The following is a 22,645-nucleotide window of genomic DNA, read 5'->3' on the forward strand; positions in this document are numbered from 1 at the left end:
TGTGACACCAGACCTCTCCTTGAACCCTTTGATTTCTATTGTTGTGGGAAGTCCAAGGGTAGTCTATTTTCAAATTTTTAGAAATAACTTTTTTTAAAAGGAAATTTTGGTTATTTTAAAGTTTGTACACAGTGTAGGAGTTCATTCTGATTGTTTTCTTTCAGTTTCAATTTTTTATCGAGGGCACTCCTTGGAAGCCACTTTTGAAGGCGTTAGGATGAGATTTTGAGAAAGTTTTGTATGTAGGAAATACAGTCCTTAACACAATAAAAAACATTGGCTCTTTGAGTATTTTCAGATTCCATGGTTTTAATGCTCATTCGAGCCCGTAGATTAAGAAAAAAGTAAGAAATGTCTGTTTTACATCATTTTTTAAGAAATTGCCAACTTGTACGTTGATTTTTGGAGAATCCGAGTAGGATATGATTTTTTTGCATCACACGATGATCGAAGAGGGCGACAAGATGAACAAATTTATGTGAGACAAGCCTAAACAGATTCGGAGCCAATTGAACACTAGAAGCTCTTGAAAACAGCTTAAAAGTTCAACACTTGTGGCCCCTCATGTTGAGGGTCCCTCGGGCCCTAAAATGACAAGTATAGGCTTTTTTTAATGCATGAGATAGAATTGGGCAGTTTAATGTATTCATAGCAAACTTACCCCCCCCCCCCCCCAATGGCAAATAGCTAAACCTTGTATCATGCCATGCATTAACAAAAAGCTTGTACTTGCCATTTTAAGGCCTCAGGGACCCTCAGTAAGAGGGGCCACAAGGGCGCGCAAATTGGCCATCCAAAATTTTTGGATGGCCAGTTTGCGCGCCCTTGTGGCCCCTCTTCCCTAGGGCCCTAAAATGACAAGTATATGCTTTTTTTAATGCATGGACATGAGATAGAACTGGGCAGTTTAATGTGTTCATAGCAAGCCCCTCCCCCCCCCCCCCCCCCACACACACAAATGACAGATACCTAAATCTTGTATCATGCTTATCAACCATTTTTTACCTCCTTGTGTCCATCCCCTGTTCTTGGAAATATCTTGGCCCCTATTTATCCCTCGATGGCCATTCTGCGCATCGTTGTGGTCCCTCTTGTTGAGGGTCCCTGGGCTTCAAAATGACAAATAGGGGCTTTGTTTTAATGTATGGCCATGAGATAGAGGTGTAGTGTTTGATGTCCAGAGTATTCACTATGTAAAATTTTCCTATATCATGTGCGTTCACCACAATGGATTGAAAGTAGCCCTTATAGGCCTTACCTACACATGTTTCTGTAACTTTACAAGAATATAAATTCCCTTCTGTTGAACACATGTGTTATGTTACATATACTTTAGTGAACTCCCAAGGTCAAAGGCCTCACAAATTTTGTGCACTCAGAACATTTAGCACTAGAAATCAACCAAACAAGGAGCCAATGTTTACTTCCTTGTGTTCACCTCGTGTTCTTGGGAATGTTTTGGTTAAGCCATTTCTTTGGTATTTGAAACCACATGTGACCCCTATTGTTATAGTATCCAACCAAAGGTTTCTTGATTAGCAGTTATATAGGTTCGAGTGATACATATCTTCTATGTTAACAATGCATGTATCTATAATTTATGTTTACACTTTCTCTATCCAAATGAGCTACATAGTAAAAATCGAATCCGCAATTCAACAATTAAGTTCACAAGGTGATAGCTATTGGTATGATCTTTAGCAATACCAAATAAATAGCTACCAATAGCGAATGAATAGGGATATTTAAGAAGGTTTGATACCAAAAACTTATCAACACTACTCAAAAAGGTGAAAACTCAAAGGCTTTATAATATATATGATGAAACAAGAATCAATAATAAGTCACCCCTATATATCTACACCTCCATCTCAAGTTGTCATTTCTCTAAGTCAAGCTTGGCATAGGCATAGTATGGAAACAATAACATTTTGGAAAGCAAGAATTTAGCTTTCTCAATTTTTGAAATGTTGCTATTGATATATATTCAACATCCCCAAACGAGGACATCTTGACAAAGGTTATGATCCACTTTAATAAGAATAACCATTAGTGATTAAACTTTTAAATCAAAATATTGCATGAATTTCTTCATGGTGGAATGATTAAGACTTGAGGCTTCAAACATCTTACAGGCAAATCAAAACATCCATAAAAATCAATAATATTTCTCAAATCTGTATGAAAATTCAGTAATCTAAATTAAATACTCTCACTCAGTGCGACACCATTTAACAAAAAGAAATATTTATATTGCATTTATAGAGGAATCCAGCATCATAAAAATAATTACAAACGGAGACAATGTTGTTGCTGTTAGGCTTCTCTTACAAGTATTTGTCTTTCTCATCTAGAGATTCATATACACGAGTATTTGTGTGTCTATGACACTAGGGAAGATAGTAGTACTATAGGGATGGCTTTTCTAAGAGCTCCTAGAGAGTACCTATTGGTTCAAGATTCTACAAAAATCCTACTATTCTTATCAAAATCTTTTAACATGGTAGTGAAAGGTTCCTCACGGAACAAAAATAGGGTGATTTCCATCTCTGCACATGGTTGCTTGCTCATGTCCTCTCAAAAAAAGTTGACTCTGTAAGTAAACAACAGATTATGTGAGCACAAAGTTATAAAGTACAAAATGATATCATTCTGATAATCTAATGACAACTATGCAAAGAATAAATTATAAGAAAAATCTTTGATGACTCTCCATAGATAACACAACTTACTTACATTGTGAGACTCAATCACATGCTACAAAACTATAGATGGCGCACCAAAGCCATCAACAAAATAGCACCACCCAATGTTATGAGGTGTGAAGCCTAAATATTGAAAGCCATAAAGAGGTTAATTCCCTCCAGCATGATAAACTTAAAGATGGAGATGATCTTAAGCTTTGAATGTAAGCTACAAGGGTAGTTCTCTCACCATTCTATCTTTATGTTGGAGATGAATCCTTACAATGCCCATGCACTATTCACACCTCCTGTTCTTGTGGTATGCAAGTCATGTGAGTTGATGTTTTTTCCACCTTCGGGAGTAGAGGTTTCCATGTAGTGCGAGTGAATGAAAGTAGAAGGAGTAGAATCTTGTTTCATGCTGTAATGGAGGTGAGAGAAGGGAGAGGAGCTAGCTTGGTGTGAAACTATGTGGTGGACAAGGGGAAGCTGAGATGGGGGAGAAGCTTGCTTGGTGCTACAATGGAGATGGGAGAAAGCTTGTAGAGAGATAATGCTGGACTATAGGGGGTACATGTGGTTGTTGTTGCAGCCATGGAGAGCTTGGAAAAGGGTTTGTAGAGAGAGAAAATCACTTTTTAGCTAAAATAGGTTTGGAAAAACTTTGGAGGGTGGAAAATGATGTTTTGAATTTTTTTGGAAAAAAATTAATTTTTTGGAATTTTTAGTGCACGTTTTTTACTTTTGGAGGTCAAAAATACTTTTTTGACCATGAAATAGGTTGGGGACCTTTTAACACTAGAATGGTAACAGGACACTTTTGTGTCTTGTTAAGTGACCATTTTGCTTGAATTATTTGAAGAGTATGAAAATGAATTTCTAGGTGCTATATATCCACAAAGTTGCCTTATGAGTTGAAAAAAACTTAGCATTTTTTTTGGAGTATCGGTCTCACCATTAACCTTACTCTTGCACAACATTTTTGAACCTAAACTGTGTGAAAAAACGGGTCCTGTTTTTGGCTTTTTTTCAATTTTTGGCAACTATACCACTCTAAACTTCATGTTTGTGAGGTTTAGATGACTAGAGGTTAGACCTTCATAGTTCTCAACATGTTTTCATGCTTGTAAGGAGAGCTAAGTGTTAAAATTGAAAGTTATGAACAATTTACAAGAATTGCATAATCCTGTTTTTTGGCAAAAATTAGCACTTTTATGATTTTCCTGGTGGCTTTCTTGATAGCCAAATTCAATTTTGATTGTGTAAGTGTAATGTATAACATAAAGCTAATCTTCCTTGAGTTTTGGGGGACCTAATATGCTGTATAGCATATTATATGATGATGGTTGAGTTTTTTGATTGTTGACATTTTAGAGTAGTAAGTATAACTTTCTCAATATTGCTAGTTTCTTAAGCCAATTGTGTGTATTTTGTAGATAGTAACCATATCTAATCACAAACTACAAACTTGGCTAGATATTGAGTAGTTTCTATGGGTTTCTAGATGTCATAATGCTAAACCCAATTTTTTCATGTTTGCTGTATTTAGCACTTTATCATTGCCCCCAAGGTTCCAATTGTAAGAAATCCATTATCCTTTCGACATGCTCTATGGCTCCTTTTGAATCCAAAGGCCCAAAGGGAACTAAGAAAACATGTATATAGTATCTGTATTGAGCGTGACTATAGAAACTTTGATGATAGGTCTGCAAAATGGCAAAAATGCAACTTTTTTGTACCTATTTCTTTTGCCCAAAAAAAAAAAGTGAGGTAAAAGTAACCATATTTTTTGGTCACCAACCCATTGAAGTTAACGGGGCATTTTATCTCATGTCCTACAAAAATCCCCACTCTTATTTATATGCAATCAACCGTAAGAAATTGCTATTTTGGGCAAAATGCACTGGTCCATCAACTTTGGAGGCTTGTAGTGACCAAGGGATGAGAAAAATTACAAGTTTCTCATTTTTTCCATATGTAGTAGTTATTGAACTATAAGCTCATGAAAGGATTTTTCAAAATGAATGGATCTACTATAGTTTTGGAATTTTTTCCCAAAACCTTGAAAGGACACTTTTATATCCTGTGAGGTTACCATTCTAGTGTTAAGGAGGGAAAACTTGAAATTTAAAATTTTTTGAAAAATTGAAATTTTTAGTGTATTTTTAAATCCGGGCCAAAAAGTGGGGGAACAGAGGTCAAAGTGGTCCCCCCCCCCCCCCTCTCCCCTTTTCCCCTAGCCACCTCCCTTACCTTCTCACTAGGTAAGAGGCCATTAAGAGGTGTAAGGCTACTTTGTCCCCCTACTTTTTTGAGGGTATAGAGTGTGTCCACCACCCTCTTCCTATTGGCTGGCCTCTAATTAATCTTAATTCCAAAGGGCCCCTAGAGGGTTCATATTTTTCCTAATGGTGCAAAATGAAGTTGTTGTTTATTGATTCAAGAGATGAGCTTTAAGTAGCTCTACAACCTTGCTCCACAGTATGTGGGATAAATCCACTCTCCTCTCCTTGACTCACACCTTAGGACAAAGATCACACTTTACAATCCTCCCCTTGAGGTTTGGACTAAGACAAAATACTGAAGATGCATGATCCACACAGGCTAACAAAATCCACATAGGATGATGATATCCGCACAGGAAAATAAAGTCCACAAAGGATGGTGATATCCACACAGGATGGTAAAATCCACACAAGAAAGATCCACAAAGGATAGTGATGTCCACACAGGATGATAAGCTGGTATCCGCACAAGAAAAAGCCCTCCCCTACAAGTAGAGAGTCTGCATCTTTAAAATGGGTCTTCCCAAACACTACCTTCGTCTTTGTCCTTTTTGTCTTCTACTATGTGAGTTGATCCTCTGTCAGGTCTCTTGCCTTCGTTGCTTTTGTTGTTGCTTCTACTGTTGCTACTTTCTCCACTGCTACTACCTCTACTTGAGTAGCACCGAGAAGGAGGGTGTCCCTTCCTACCACATTTGTTGCAAGGTTTGTTTGTGTAGCAATCTTTCGCTACGTGTCCCATTCTTCCACATTCATAATACTTTCTTCCATTTGTTGATGTTGATGGGTGAATATCTTCCCCTTGAAGATGTTGCAATAAAAACTCCTCCTGGTGAGGTGAGTGAACCTCTTTGCTTTCTTTCTTCTGCTTGGACTGAGTTGATGACATCTTGGAATGGTGGTGCTGGTTCTTTTTCTTCAAGAATTGTGACTAAGTGGTCATAAGAAGGTGGAAGTGCACTTAAAAGTATGGCCACTTTGTCATCTTCTGGTACTTCAAGTTGGATGTAAGTGAGCTGTGTGACAATGCTCTTAAGCTTGTTCACTAGGCTAGCAATGTCCTCCCCTTCAATCATAGTAACTTTGTAAAGCTGTCTTTTAAGACTAACTTTGCTTCTTTTGGCCCTAGCTCCAAAGTTACTTTCTAGGACATGCCACGCTTCATGTGCATGCTTACATTCATCTATGAAATACACGTAGTTGTCATGCAAGGAAGTGATGATGATTCCCAATTCTTGTTCGTCTTTGGTCAAATTTTGTGCACTTGCTATGAGTGTAGATGCCCTAGTGTGCACTCCATCGGGTTCGGCTTGTTGCTCTAAGGCAGTGCTAATGATAGACCACAAACATTTGCCAAGTGTGAAATCCCTCCCCATTGAATTTCTCTATTCCCTTGTCCCCCATTTGTGCCAATAGAGGGGTCTTAGCTTAGGAGACTCTCCTAGCCAGTGTCTGCCTCTTTACACGATGCACAATTGATGATAGAAAAATTTAATTTGCAAAATTGTGCTTGGTTGCAATAATTTTAAGGGTTCATTGTAAGAGAGAGAGAGAGAGAGAGATCCCTCTTTTAGTGAAGCCCCTCTTCACAGGGAGGTAATGCTCCTTTGGATGCTTGGTGATGCTTTGAAGAATTTTGATGAAGCCTTTTGAAATTCGCCTTTGGTTGCTTTATTTCTTCCACTTGGAGTTCTTTGATGCCTTTGAGGCTTTGAAAGTTTTCGGTTGCGTTGCTCCAGTTTGGTGGGAGCAGGGCCTTGAGCAAGCTTTGGGCCTCTTAGAGATGCTCGACAGCAGGCTGTGGGAAAGGGGGCTTAAAAAAGCCTTAAAGTTTTACCTTGGAGCAGCGCGGGAAACGAGGCCAGTGAAGCCCTTGAGGCCCTTGAGGCTCGCTGTGTGAAGCGGTGCCCAACAGGGGTCGGGTAAGCCGTGGGAAATAAGGCCACGGAAACGGGCACGCGGGGTCAAGCTGGGCAGGCTCCGGGTAGTCGGGGGGGCAGCGTCGGGCAAGCGCGGGCACGGTCGGGCAGGCGCGGACAGTCGGGCAGGAGTGCCGGGCAGCGGGCAGAAAAAGCGCATGGTGCCTGTGGGAACTCCCTCTTGCGGACCCGAAATGCGGATTTCAAAGGATCTTGGCGCCGTCTTGAGGTCCGCCTTGGGCGCCTTAGTGTGCGTGGCCCCTTGTGGGTTTGACTTCGCCAAAAGTAGGTTGTTCCCACCACGTGGGCTCACAAGGAGGGTGATGGTGTGGGAAAAAGTTGATGAGCATTGAATGCTCTCTTAGGCACACACACACACACACACACAATGCCCTTGTGGCTTTGTTCTACAGAAAATTCCAGAGATTGAGCAAAACTCAATTGGGACATTAATCGTTGAGTTTTAACTCAAATTAGGCATTCTTCGGCTCAATTGAAAGCTCTTGAGAAGGGCTTGTAGCACACACAAGTAAGGAAAGGGAATGGAAGCTAGAAAAGGATATTCTGCTTGGGAAAGAATCACATTATTTGAGTGGAGCACCGTGTAATAAGTGGCCTAATTAATGATGCAAGAAGCTCTATCCGTTCTTTCTTATTCCAACAATGGTGGTAGTGGCACTTCAATAGTACGTATCCATCACTAACGGAGCTCAAAAGAATAGAATGTAATTAGTGTTGAGCATGATAAGCAATAAAAGAGAAAACTTAATGGATCTAGCTAGTGATAATTAAGGAATGCTAATCGTACAAACATGCAAATGCATAATAGAAAACCTAGCTAGCATAACCTAAAGCTCTGATACCAAATGTTAGGAATTGGATCGTGCTAGCTATGGTGGATGAAAGAGAAACATGGTGCAAAGTGTGCGAGTGTGTGTAAGCAAGGTTATCACTCAAGTGAATTAGGTTCCAAGATAGGATTAGCTTGGACTCATAAACACAATCTTGAGTATTGACTTAGCTTAGCACAAGATCACCATAGACAAGCATGTAGTGCAAAATGAAGTTGTTGTTAATTGATTCAAGAGATGATCTTTAAGTAGCTCTACAGCCTTGCTCCACAGTACGTGGGATAAATCCACTCTCCTCTCCTTGACTCACACCTTAGGACAAAGCTCACACTTTATAGGCACTATGTCAATATGTGAAAGAGTAAGAAGGATATCACTATCGGTTATGACAATATGTCAGGGGTCCATGTGAGGCATGGTGACATATTCAAGCCAATAGTGATTCCAATGCATTTTGATGCAGGCATAAGAGGGAAAACATATGTCAAAGTAGGCTTGCAGTAGTTTGATTTATAACCAAAATGGACTAAATTGTAGCAAAGCGTGGATGTGCATGTCCATATAGCCATAAGGATTGAGTACAATCCATCAAATGGATGGTGGCAAAGACAAACTCACAAAGGAGAAATGGTGGCAAGATGATAAAGTTTGTGTTCGTTACTTATCAAAGATACTATATTGAGATCAAAGTTTGTGTTTGTTACTTATCAAAGCTACTATATTGAGATCAAGATGTACATAGTGTGAGCAAGGTTTAGAATATTCTTGGCATTGCATAACATGTGTGAATTAGATAAGTTGGTGGGAATCTAGGGTCTGGATGTTTCACGAAGTATCATCGCTTGTGACTTATTGCATGCCTAAAAAAGAGTAGAACGCTAAACTCTAAAATTGAGATATGAATCATATAAAACAATATGCTATTCATAGATATTGACAATATAGTAACAGCATGCAACCCTCTAAAAATACCAATTTCTATGGCATATCTTCTTTCTTTACTATTAAACTTAAACAAAATAATTGACAAGTTTCATAGTGGTTCTTATAAAAATACGGAGACATGTTTTTCTTTTTTTGCATTACCCATGAACTTATTGCAACAGTGTAAAGCGAGAGCATAGGGAAATAGCATGCATTAGCCCCTTGGCATTGACATGATACACACCATCAAAAGCTTACTTGGATACCAAAACATGGCCTCTTTATCACAAATGTAGTAACTGCCCATGCCAAGCAAGGTGCTCACATTGAAGCAATCACTCCAACACTTTTGGGGTGTGTGTGTGTGTGTGTGAGTGAGAGAGAGAGAGAGAGAGAGAGAGAGAGAGATTTGTTATTCTCTTTCTCATAGAGATTTAAACTAATGCTCATAATTTCTTATTTATATTCTCTCTCTCAAAGAGTCTCAAAGAGTCTCAAAGAGTTTTAAACTAACATTCATAATTTGTTATTTGCTATTCTTTTGATTATAGAATTTTAAACTCTCATAATCTGTTATTTGCTATTCTCTCTCTCTCTCTCTCTCTCTCTCTCTCTCTCTCTCTCTCTCACACACACACACACACACACACACACACACACACACACACACATGGAATGTGGTCAATATACAAAACACTCCTTGGCTGGCCCAAACTCATTATACACACTACATAAGCAACATTACATAGAGCAAGCCACAACTTTAAGGTGGTGGTCACACGAGGCACAGTTATCAGTAATTGATAGTTGTGTCTACTATGCTTTATTTCGACAAATTCAATGATTACTGAGCCTACTCCATGGTCACACAAAAAGACTGAGCCAAAATTGAACCTGCACTACTACCACCTGGCGGTTGAGCTCCAACCACGAGCTGATAATTGGCTTTGGATGCGCCACATGACAAAACGTTTGCTCTGCATGTGCTACAGCTGCCATGGCCGTGTAACCGTCTCTCTCTCTCTCTCTCTCTCTCTCTCTCACACACACACACACACACACAAAGAGGTGCAAACAACGTCGTCAACATGCGCAAGCTTAAAAAATATAAAAAAAAGGTGCAGGCGATAGGCCTTTGCAACTATGCCGATTTGGCATACTTACAAGAGCTTTATCATAGTAGAACTGAGTTGTTTCACTCATAAGACTCAATTATCCGCTCAACTTACTTATAACTGAGCCTCGTATGACCACGCCCTAAAGTCGGTTTTCTAAAATTGTTGCCAATCCACGATGTTAGGGACACCTATGTCATAGGACCTTGCCTTTGCTTTTAGAACCACAAAGCTTTTGGAGTACCCACAGTTTTGCGACTCTTCTTTTAAAATTTTATGAACGTAGCAACGTGCGGATCACATACTAGTGCCTATATAATTTGCACCAAACGATGGCAATGGAAGCGTGCAACAAAGAGGACTCGCAATGCCAATTTCTGTTTGGTCGTGTAAAAAAAGTGTGCCCCAATAGACGAAGAAGAAACGCTGCTTTGTTTGTTTGTAGGGTGACGGCCCCACGTAGGACGAGAACCGTTTGCCTCGAAGGTACTCTGGTGATCTACTTGTTTTATACTGTGCACTTTTCAGCAAAGAGAAAAAATTCCAAGCGAGCGGCAAGCCCACACGACGCCCGGACATTACCTGCATAATTTTACTTGCCGTGCATATTCCTTTGGAACGGCATTTTGAAGCTTCAGCACATGGCCAGCTCGTGGAGGTGGCAAAGGCTGCCAGGATGATGCTCCGCATACAGTAAAACGCTCCCCTGCAGGTAACGCTCGCTCTCTCTCTCTCTCTCTCTCTCTCTCTCTCTTCCTTCAATTTTAAGCATCGTCGAATATATCGGTCTCTTATTCTCTCTCCTCTATCTTCTCCCAATTCAACTCGGAGTGGGTAAAGCAGTCGAGAAAACTTGGCTTTAGCAACAATCAAGGAAACAAGAGACGAGCATTGAGAACCGTATTCATGTCGTGATGTGCATGCACAGGTTTGGACTTAAGAGTGTCTCTTCTCTCAAAGCACCTCCTTATATTAAGATGTATAGTAGTTACAACCATCATTTGTCCTCCCACACTAGGTGGTTGGACATGCTAAGGGGACATACACATCACACCTCCCCCCCTTACGAAGAAAAAGATGCACATCTTTTTACAAGCTTTTTGACTAGGATCAACATAACATGACTCTTTGGACGCCTTTAGAGGGGAAGGTCGTATAATGACATGGACACAACTTTGGGATTGTACTTGGGGGCTAAACTCGACAACAGAAGGGACAAACATCTCAACATAGGCAATGCACTATGTTGCTATCCCAATGCAAGTGGTTACATGAGGAACAAGAAACTAGAGGTTGCGTCGTAATGGCATAATTGCGTTGTTTTTGGTGACATACGTTTCTCCCAAAAGGGTTTGGTGTCATCATGGTTTAGTCAACAACAAAGAAAACCAGAAAACTTGACTGAAGAAAACTCCAACAGCTTTCCTCTTTTTTGCATTTATTGCTTCAAAGAATTGATGGAGCATTCATGACGCCTGGTAGCGTGTAACCTCAACTTGGGCGCCACTTCCTTGATTGAAGCCTTCTAATAGCAGTGGATGTATATTCCTTCGCTATCCTACTAGCCAAGACAATGGCCTTCATTGGTTTGATTGAGGTGAGGTTGAGTTGCTGCCTAGCAAGCTAAAAAAAGAAAAAAAGAGACTAAGGCAATAGAGAGCATCCGTAGAGATTCAATGGTAACACAAAGATGTTGGCCAGGGACAATTGGCAGTGGCTCGCAACAAATAGGATATTGTCAGGTGTACACTCAATTAGAGAATTTTATATGTCGCAATAATAGTAAATTGAAGGACTAGGAGGCAAAATCATCAAGATGAAATAATTGTGGCGGTGGCAGATCTTCATGTAGACCTTAGGACAAGCTTTTGCTACTATAGATGGTGATAGTTGCACACGATTGGCTGTTCTAAATAACTACTCTTTAAATGGCATGAATCCTAGGGCCCACCTCAAAATATGTAAGTCTAGCACCTAAGTTCACCCAGAGGGGTTTTTAATATTTCAAAGAGTTACAAAATTACATGTACAAAAGAGATTAAGAAATGAAAGTTTTAAGAAAAATTACAGGTTTATGAAAGAAAAGGGATCATTTAACTCATGGTGAAGTGTATGTAGAGGGGTTTATAAATTCCTCTTGAATGCATGTGCTATAGGTATTTTTGAAAGGTGGAACCCCAACACGATGGCTCCCGTGAAGCGTGAAGGTTGAATTAAGAGCAAGATCATAAGCAGGAGTTGTTACCATAAGGTTTGCTCAATTCCCTTAACACCAACAAGGTGTTGAACATCGGATGCATCTTTGCCATAGCAGGTGACCTTAGCTACACAAAGTTGGGCAACTTTCCTATAGTGCGTGCCTATTGCAAACGGGCATGATGCCTCCACCATGCATGAACTGGACATAGTGCAAACGCTCACTAAGACCAAAAAGTAGAGTGCTTCTTGTTACACAAGGGCATGTAGCTATTATTCAACAGAGCGAGAGCATAAATAGGCAAAGCAGAACGATGTGCAACCATGACATTGAATGGGTTGGTGCTTCTTGTTTGCTTTCAACTCTCTTGCTTTCCGAAGGCAACAGTTTTCCAATGCCTACCGGGTGTCCCAAGGATAGCCATCGATGCCCAATATGCCCCCAGAAACAAGGAAGAAAAAACCATGAAAGAAAAATGAGCTTCTAATTGCTTACCACCTCCATCAATGTGATGTGAGTAGGTTTGGACCCAAAAGAAGAGTGCCTTGCCTCAAGACAAGCACCCCCTTATATTAAGATCCAGGTAATTACAACCATCATCTATTCTCCCAGACTAGGTGGTCAAACATGCTTAGGAGGACATACACACGTGACAATATTGAGAGAGATATATTTGCATTTTGAAATCGAGAATAGGTTTGGGAAATATGAAATCTCACCAAATCAAGAGCTACAAGAAATTAAAAGCAACAATATAAAAAATTGAAGTTCATAAAAAATGGTATCTCAACTATGTTTCTGATTCCTTGATATGGCAGAGTTTATTTCATCTTACACTAATGTTTATGGAATTACCCTAAGTAAATAGACATATGAAATGTAAGGTTTAGGGTTAAACAATGCACATCAAAGAGCATATAACTAAGAAGATGGATTGGCTATGTGTATTAATGAAAAAGACCATCCCAGTTGAGAAAGCATACTTTACCTGCTCTAACCTACAATCACACAACAAGTAGAAAACTGCTCATAAATCATCTCATCAGGGGGTGTCACTTATAAGAAACTTATATCATGTGCGCTCAAAGGATATTCAAAGAGAAACCTATACTTCCATCCTCTAAGATAATAAAACAACCCCTTTTTCTTATGAGACTTATATATTTTTTCCAAAATGCAAATAAAACCCCCTTTCATAAATGTAGTTCTGTTAATTTTTAAATTTTTTTGCCCAATCAAAAACCCCTTTTTTTGAAGTCACTTGCTATTCCTTACATTTTTGGATCAGGTGAACTATGACGCAGGTAAATTATAGAATTTTGATAAACCAAAATATCAAAGTAGTGCTAGCCCGTCCAGGAGTAACCTTGGCTTCACATATGTGGTAGATGATACAAGAGTAGGAGGTCTATCAATATCCATCGACCTAGAGGGTACAAGAAAAAACCACTTTTTTTGAACTCATGTAATGTACTTACATCCCCCCCCCCCCCCCCCCCCCCCCACAACCCCCCTCGCCCAAAAAAAACGATGAAAACCCTATACAAGTAAATTATAGAATTTTGATAAACCAAAATATCAAAGTAGAGTGCAAGCCATCTAGGAGTAACCTTGGCTTCACATATGTGGTAGACGACACAAGACTATCGATATCCATAGCCATAGAGGGTATATGAATAGACAAAGTAGAGGAAGAATGTGTGATAGTAGGAGAGGATGGAGAGGTTGAAAAGGCACCAATCAGAGTGGTATAATGGGTGGTGGTGGTGATAGGGGATGGAGGTGTTAGAAGCGGTTGAACCATCTCTATATGTGAAACCGATTAAGACCATCATAGATAAAGAAGCTCTAATAGATTCATGACCAAATTAGGCGTACAAGAGAGAACAGTATCACCCAATGAACAATCCCAATACCAAAATCCTTTGAAGCTTGAGGCATAACCACAATATATTCTCTCTTTAGATTTGATATCCAAATTCTGTCTCTTTGTAGGCACAAAAACACGAACAACACAACTAAAGTCATGAAGATGAGAGACTCCTAAGTTTATGACCTACAAATACCTCCTCTAAAGTGATACCATCGATGTCTGTGTGAGAGATCAGTTGAGAACATAACCTCATGTAACCAAAATATGAAAGGCACCAAATATGGTCTCCTTTGGAAGCGAGTCCTTACATTTTGCACATAAAAAGCAAATGTAGTGAGACTTGCAAAGCTTGAGCCAGTCAATAACCATATCCATAGAAACAAGATGCAGCAAAGTAGTAATAGAGACATGATCAAAGTAAGAGTGAGAAATAAAACTCTCATCATTTGTGATTAGTGTTGTGGATGAAGAGAAGAACCGATGCAAATGTGATTAGAGGAGAAACGTTGCATACAGTACAAGTCACCTTCATAACCATGAGCCACAAAAGAGAGGCTCCTTCCATCTATAATTCCAATGAATTCATTATAAAAATAGGCTCCAAGGCTTTTACAACTTGCAAAAGACATGGAAAGGGGGTAGTTGATAGCTTAAGCACATGAAGCACATTATTTGAGATTACCAACACCAACCATAGGCAAATGAGGATTATCACCAATGTGAATTGATGAAGAGATACTTTGACAACTCTCCATGTTGAGAGAAGTGTGAGACATGGGGAGAAGAGCCCCCCCTATCGGATATCCACTCACTCTTAGCCTCACTCTAAAGCCCTTCTGGAGTAGGAGGTGTAAACAACATGAGAGAGGTCTTTCTAGGAGGGGGAGAGAGAAGGGAGAGGCACAACCAATATAAAGAACTTTGAAAGTTCCCTTGTTTGGAATTTTTCTTTGCCTTCATTGTTGTTAGATTTTTTGGATTTATGTTTAAATTATTTCATCAATCTATTTTCCAAGATGGCCGTTCTATGTGAGTGTCCAGGTTTTCTGGATTCTTTTTTGGGTGTGGAATCTTTGTTGCTTTTAGTTTCTTCAAGAATTACCTCTTTCCTATTTTTCTCTCTTTATTTTGAGCAACAAGAACATTGTTTATTCTTGTTGCTTGTTCTTTCTCTTATTTAAGATATTTATCATCTCACAGAGAGATGAATCTCATTAGAGGTTAAAAGAAAACCCGGAGAGTAATGGATGAGCTTGTTGCCCCTGTTGCATGCATTGTGATTTTCACATAGGAGCCATGTAGAAAGGCACCGTAGTAGACGTCGCCATAGTATCCACCAATGAGTTAGTGCTAGGAGTAGATTAGTCTCCTCTCATAAAAGAAGGGACACCCTAAACGGCATCGTGCATAGGGTCCCTAATGAGAGAGCCATACATATCCTTTTACGGAGAATCCAATGGAGGTCATGGGTCTCCTTAAAAAAAACAAATTCATGTTGAGATATGTTAGTCAAGGGTTGTTGAAAAACATTGTACAAGTAGATGGGACTAGTACTGGCTTCTTGAGGAGAATACCAACCAGATTGACTGCCTTGGAGTTTCTAATCTTTTCCAAACATGATGATACACCATGGATAAAGAGATAGGCAATCCACAAACAAAGGGACTGAAATGAGAGAGTATTTGACATAAACAAGAAGTGTTGATGGGTATTCTATTTGGTGGTCTGCTCTCCCCTTCCCCCTATCTCAGATTACAAAAGAAAAGCTCTCAGACTGTATGAAAACTTGACTTTAAAGCTATGTGAGACCGAAATTGAAGCCAGCCAAACATGCTATATGCTCAAGTCTTACCGCTGACTTGAATCGGAGTCAGAGGTGTAGCCAATCAACCCATGATCCACTGTAGGCAAAAGTTATGTTTCCAAAAAGACACTGATCTTTGGCCAATTTGACTTGACTTCACAGTTATGTGAACTAGAATTTGAATACAAGTAAAATTGGGTTGAGATGTTGGACCAGTAATTGAGTCTACTCAAGTTAGGTGGCTCACCAAGGAGAAACTCATCAAGTCAAGTTCTCCTTCAACCAGAATGGATAAAATCGGCTGTTACGGGCCTTTGAATTTAAACCTGTTGCAATGGAGGGAATTTCAAGTTATCCCCCATCCCAAAGCTGGACACAAAATAGTCCTCTCTCTGCATGTCACTCCTAACCGGAGGTGGAAGATTACTCCTGACAGAAGACAATGGCAATGGAAGTTTTCTTCTATCTAAACTAGATATTGTAGCTGACCCTCCCAAAAGGCAATTTGGACTCAGATTTAGGCTGAGAAGATTGATATTGGTAGTGGACTATGCCCCAAATACTAATCTCCTAAGAAGATAAAATCTATCTGTTTTCCACTTGCCTGACAATGATCGCTTTCTACAAGTCCTTTGCCACAATTGGCTCCATGGGATTCCATACAGTGGCAAGTGTGAGAATCGAGATCTCAACATCCTAGTCCCATTTAAGAACTAACATGAGATCACACTAAAGATTCTCTCTCTCTCTCTCTCTCTCTCTCTCTCTCTCTCTCTCTCTCTTTAATGAACTATATACACCAAAGGTCAGTCATCATGACAACAGTTGCAAAGAAGTTCAGGTAAAAAGACAGACTGAGAAGATGAAGCGGGAAGTGAAAATACCTTGAGAAAATCTGATTACAATATGGAAAAAATGCTCATGCCCCACTAGGCAGCACTTGCAAACAGAAGGAACGAACAAATCAATGCATTACATGTGAAAACTTACAAAACCAACTCAGGAACTCGCACTATTTTGCCAAATCTTCCAATGACTCAATCTACAACGGCTTAGTTTGGGCAGCTACCAAAAACCCTTGTTGAGCCTTTCAAATACATATGAAGGGATCTACTAGGTTCAATGACTGAAGTAAATAGAGGCTTTTTATATAGCTCAAAATCTGGGCACCGCTAAAGCAGCCAGGACTCTGATGCTTCACTGCGGTTAACAACGGCACAAGGACTCAACACATGCCTTCTTGTCCCCTTTGTGCACATATAAGAATCCTCCACATACACAAAGCCCAACTCCCCTTTCGCTGTCCGCATCAAAAGAATAAATGTAAGCTCCTTGTTTGAGAAAGAGGCCACGGATACAGGCGTTGTCTCCGTGTATAGAGAGCGGAGAATAGCCATGCCATCACAGATGCGCTTCACGCACCCACTTTTGACTTTTTATAAAACGCACTCTTCTCTTCATAGAGTATCCCTGTCTCTGTAATCCATTTCTGTCACCCTACCACATTTTGCTTCCCGTACAATGTTTTGTACACTGTCCTGGTCCTTATTGACACCACAGCAGTCAAAAAGAGCCCGAAGACGCATACTCCCGTCATTATCAGGAACGTCAAACGAAAACAGGATGCTCCCAGGCATGTCAGCTCAGTTGACGTAACACCTGCTGAATGTTGCTTTGCTGCCTCCAAATCATATAAATAGCCTGCCAAAAAGCCGGAGAAAAACAGAGAGCCTACAGGGCTAGACAAAATATAAAAGTTGTAGAACATGCCAAAATTTTTGAGTCCAAATATCTCTGAGAGAATGGGCGGGACAATGCCCCAATGAGAGCCATATCCAATTCCCACCAAAAGTGTGCCTACATAGAGTGTGCCAGGCCATGCCATAGCAAAGAGAATGTTGCCAATTGCCATAAGACACAAAGAAACCGATAATGCCCAGGATCGGGGAAGTGCATAGCCTCTGCAAAAATGCACCAAAAGCAGCAGCATGAGACACAATGTTTTGTTACATGATCAGGAACCATAAGAAAATAATTAGTGTCATCCCTTTCATGGACATACGCCACATAAACTAGCATGGAATGCTCTAGCTGTATCCTCTTAAAAGAAGACCGGGGCATGGAGTACCAGGGCTGTTTTCACTGATTAAAACCAACTGACAACTACCTAACCACAGGGGCCTACATAAGACAATGCCTAGTTAATGCCCCTTTCAAGAGAAATCGGAAGATTTTTTTTTTTTAAGGCATGTGACACTAGTTAGCAAGCTTTATCCAACGGTCCACAATTGCTCCCAAGAGTTCAAAGCTTACTAAGGCCTTATGTAGGCCAAAAAAGAAGAGTAACAGATAATGCACTGACCTTGCAAGAAGTTCTGAACCAGAGCCTCCGATGAGACGGCCTAAGAAATTCCATATGCTTAACATGGAGACAAAAACATTAGAATTTGCATAGCCCTGTGACTCACTCATCTGCCCCATATTGTCAATGACTGTCAAGCCCGTCCCTGAGCCGCAAACAAGGGCGAAAAACAGAAGCCAAAAATCTGCTTTCACCAAACCCTGCAGCAACGTAAAATCTTCACCTCTTCGGGGACCCTTTTTCCTCTTCACTCTCACAGCACCCTCTGCTGCTGCAAAAACAATCCTCTTGCGTATTTCCATTATTTTTTGCTTCCTCACTGGCTCTGGGAGAAGATCAATATCGGTAGGCTTCTCATCCTCCATCTCGCTAAAATCAACTGACCCTGCAAAGCTTCCCGCCCGGCTTCCTAACCCAAAATAGGGTTGTCCCAAGTCCTGGCTTGTAAAGCCATTATCAGGAGTCAACATGGGCTCTTCTGACAAAAGCGGGACAGAACCATCTTTGTCTTCTTCAACAAATTGAGAAGTTGAGATGGGCGCCTTCTCTTCAATTGAGCTTCTTGATGTATGGAAGGGGTTTTTTTTCCGTACAACCCATGATACAACAGGAGTAGCTAGAGGGAGAAGAACCAAGAAGAGTAGAATTATGGTAAACGTCAAGCTAACCGAGTAGCTCACATCAATAAAATCTTGTAGTATCATCACTCCCATTAAATATGCAGCCAAAACCAAGCAGTCCGCATATATGAAGGTGAAACCAATCGACTCCGAGCGAGTGCTGTCGCCAGGTTTCTCTTTGATAGGCCTGACAATGAACATAACAAAGAGTGCCACCATAGTTGGACCTACAGCAACAATAAAAAGGTATGCTGCCTCATCAGGAGCAAAAAATGTGGTGTAGATTTGGGTAAATATTGCACTGCATAGCCCTGTAAAGCCCTTCAACAAGCCTACGATATGTCCTCTGCTTTTCGGAAAGTTCCGCACGTTGGTGACCAGTGATGCAGTGTTGAAGTATGTTTCACCATTTGTTCCAATGAAGATCAAAATACAAATCTAGCAAAAAGACATTGGCGCAGCCTTTAAACAAACAGAGTGATTGCAAAACTGCAACAAGATGCTACATAGAACACACGTTCCAACAAATGCCTGTGACAACATGCAAATAAGAGTCAAGCATGAGCAATAGTTTACAGATGTGTACCAAAAGACCACAACAGTGACCGGCCCTCGACAAGGATGGCATTTACAGCAAGGAAAAGACCAAGATGTAGACAGTAAACAATGAATCATTTGCTCACAAAGGCACATCCCATAAGTAAAGGAACAGTGAGAATGCAGCTTTCAGCAAGGCCGTAAATAAACTGATGGCAATACAGGAAACATGCGGATGTCATATTATAGTTGGCTAGTAGGCTTTGAGTGATGATCAGTGCATTATTGGAGTGACCAAAAAACTGTGACAAGCGTGACGGTAGTTTCATGAATGGAAATAAAGAGAGTAAAATAGGGTGGTTTTCTGTGAATGCAGTTGCAGATAGCTTGGACTAAATAGTATCTCTGGATACCAAGCACTTGATTACCCTTAATGCAGCTCAAGGAAGATGAATTTGCCTTTGGAATACATTTAACAACATGTAATTGGATTGCAGATGGTGCAAGACCATTCACTATGGCAATCCTTAAGCAACTTCAAAAAGGCATGAGATCATCCATAGATTTGGTTCCATCCATCCACTAGCATTAAGCTGATGCTTTGTTCTGCATTATTGTAGATTGCCTAAAATTTCACTCGGATTTTTTATTTTAAAAAAACATGATCACATACATACCGCCCAAAAGGGAAGAGCAGCCGCTTGGTTGGTGACAATGAGCCAGAGCCAGCCATATCCGATGAGGTTTTGGATTGCCCCAATGAAGTAGATGCTCCAGACAGGTAAGATCTCGCAGAGAGAGCCGGAGATAAGCCCAACTGCATCTCCAATATCCTTAGCATTGCCCAGTATGTTGATTCGCTGCTGATTATATCCGAGCGAGCTCTTGATCAGCGAAGAATAGCTCCCAAATGCGTACCCAATCCCTGCACATGCTTGTATCCAGAAGGATACAACGAGTACAAGCCATCTGCTGGCCCATAGTCTTGCCAACAGAGACTTTGGCAGAGCAGCTGGACCTGAAGAGGATGGAGATGGCATGGTGCTCTGAGCCACTAGGCGTGAGTGTGCGTGAGTGAGCAGGAATGGTGCGTATGGGAATGGGAAGGTACTTCAGCATATGCAAAGAAACCCACTCACGTTTGCGCCGGGCTTGGCAGATGTAGAAGCAAAGGAAAGCGGCTATGGAGGAATTAGGGGGGGTGGCGGGGGCAGAGGGGACCCAAATGGGCGATTTGCTGCTGGGAGCAGAGTGGACGTGGCGAGTAAGAGTGTAAAAACGGGCTTCCCTCCAGGTAGCGCCGAGGGAGGGAGACGGCCAGGAGGGGGACTGTGTGTATCCCTCAGATGGAAAATGTGTCGAGATGGCTACCATCATCCATGTGTGCGTATTTGGGTTGGCTTCTGCTTCTCTTCACATGAAAAGAGCTTATATGATGGGACGCACAATTAATATGACATATATTTGGCACACCAATATAGAAAGTCAGTTTCTTAATTGATGCTGCCGAATATCCCCCCTCCCCCCCCAACCCCCCTCCCCCCCCCCCCCAATATTCTCTCCCCCCAACGTCCATGCGCCTCTTGGCCCAGCCTCGTCACTATATGGCACGGCTCCGGGTCAGAGGGGATCTAGGATTCAAATTTGGGGAGCAAGGCGGCTTTAATCTCCGCCGTCAGATCACACAGTGAACTAGGGGTGAACTGAGGGTGAACTAACGGTGAACTAGGGGCGGGTAAGCTAGGGGTGGGTGAACTGGGGGTGAACTAGGGGCGCCTAAACTAGGATATGATCATGTGCCATGCCAACATGGACAGTGACGCGCACTAGCGTGGTGGTAGGGTATTCGTGTGGCAATCGAGACGTCCCAGGTTCGACCCACACCCCGTGAGGCGGGTGAACTAGGGATGCGCCATTTTTGCCCCGAGTTCACCCCTAGTTCACCCCGAGTTCACTACATGATTCGACGGCCGAGATTAAAGCCGCCTCGCGTCGCCAAATTTGGGCCTTAGATCCCCCCTGGTTAGAGCCGTGCCATATAGTGACGAGTCTGGCTCAGCCCTGCCGTGACTGCCTCCCCCCTTTCCATGTCGGCTTCCGACCTCCGAGCCCTCGCCAGTCCACAGAGAGAAGACCTGCGCACAGAAACCCCTACCTGTCTCCCCCCTTCACCTGCAACAATAGCCGCCTGCAACTCCAACAATGTGTGTGTGTGTGTGTGTGTGTGTGTGTGTGTGTGAGAGAGAGAGAGAGAGAGAGAGAGAGACCCCCTCCGTGCCCAAGCCCCTTGGCTGCCCTGCAAAGACCCGCTCTGCAAACGTGTTGTGCACAGAGAGAGATGAGAGAGAGAGAGAGCGCCCTACTACAATCGTTGTGTGTTGTGTGTGTGTGTGTGTGTGTGTGTGTGTGTGTGTGTGATGGAATTTGCCTATTCAATTTGAGAGTAGCGGAATTTAATGAGAGTACTTTCAAGAAATGATTTTGTGAGCATAGCGGGTAGACATAATTGAAGATAGCAATATAATCATAGCAATTAGTTAACTTGGCATAGACAATACTTTTGCAAGAGAGAGAATTTAGAGAACATGACAACAGTTGAGGACCAGATTTATGTGGAGCCGGTCCCCCCTCCAATAGGCATTTGTATTATGATTTCTCCCATAAAGAGAGACTTGTTACAATACATTCTTTGTGTTCCTTGTGACTTAGGTGAAGCAATGAAGATGGAAAGCTTCATGCATCACCATCATAGCAAAACCTAAACTTGAAGAAAGCTTTAACTATACCAAGCCTCAGTCCCAAGACCTCAAACACCTTCGAAGGTGGAGAGAGCTAGCAAGGACTGAGGGTAGGGAAGAGGAAGAAGAAACATTTCATACGAGAAAGAGCTAGTTCCTCACTTATCATAACTCTTGTGCTAGCATACATAATAGCATATTAATGAAGAAGAAATAGATGGCAAGCTCAAGCATTGAAGCATGGCTCTTGGATGGATTTGCACTCCATAGCCAAGAGTGTTGGTGTAGGCTCTCAACCTCTACTTGCTTGGAGAAAGAGAGGGAGCTCTTGCACTTTGCATAGTACACAATGAGAGTGTTTGTGAGTGTGTGTGGGTGAGTATACCCCCTAAGCACCCCCCTAGCTTGCTTGGGTCGACCCCCCCTTGTAGCTCATGCTTGAAGCTCATTGGACCCCTCCAGGCCTAGCCAATCACAAGCAGGAGCCATTACAAGCAATAGAGATAGCCTTGGGACAAGTGTCCCCCTTTCCCCTTTGAGAGAGAGGACTTGATAAATGCAAAATCAATTAATTAAATATCCTTTATTATCATTGGACCCCTTGGGTGGCCAACCAATAGGTTTCAGGCACACCATGAGGGCAACATGAGAAGGAACTTGACAAGTGTCCTTGCTGCCTCTTCAAGCTGGGGCTTCCCTTGTGTGTGTGTGTGTGTGTGTGTGTGTGTGTGTGTGT

The 22,645-nt window shown here is 41.5% G+C and overlaps 1 protein-coding gene across 1 annotated transcript; it reads right to left on the reverse strand.

Moving 5' to 3' along the window:
- Nucleotides 1–16,510: 16,510 nt before the first annotated feature.
- Nucleotides 16,511–20,580, reverse strand: LOC147457114 (protein NUCLEAR FUSION DEFECTIVE 4-like). The gene is made up of 4 exons (XM_086512119.1): nt 19,849–20,580; nt 18,015–19,072; nt 17,154–17,613; nt 16,511–17,064 (listed from the first exon to the last, which is right to left on the reverse strand). The coding sequence occupies exons 1-4, from the start codon at nt 20,209–20,211 to the stop codon at nt 16,825–16,827; spliced, it is 2,121 nt and encodes a 706-aa protein (XP_086368245.1). The 5' UTR covers nt 20,212–20,580; the 3' UTR covers nt 16,511–16,824.
- Nucleotides 20,581–22,645: the final 2,065 nt, after the last annotated feature.

The sequence above is a fragment of the Adiantum capillus-veneris genome, chromosome 5 (assembly GCF_014529385.1).
Source record: "Adiantum capillus-veneris isolate H3 chromosome 5, ASM1452938v2, whole genome shotgun sequence".
NCBI classification, from domain to species: domain Eukaryota; kingdom Viridiplantae; phylum Streptophyta; class Polypodiopsida; order Polypodiales; family Pteridaceae; genus Adiantum; species Adiantum capillus-veneris.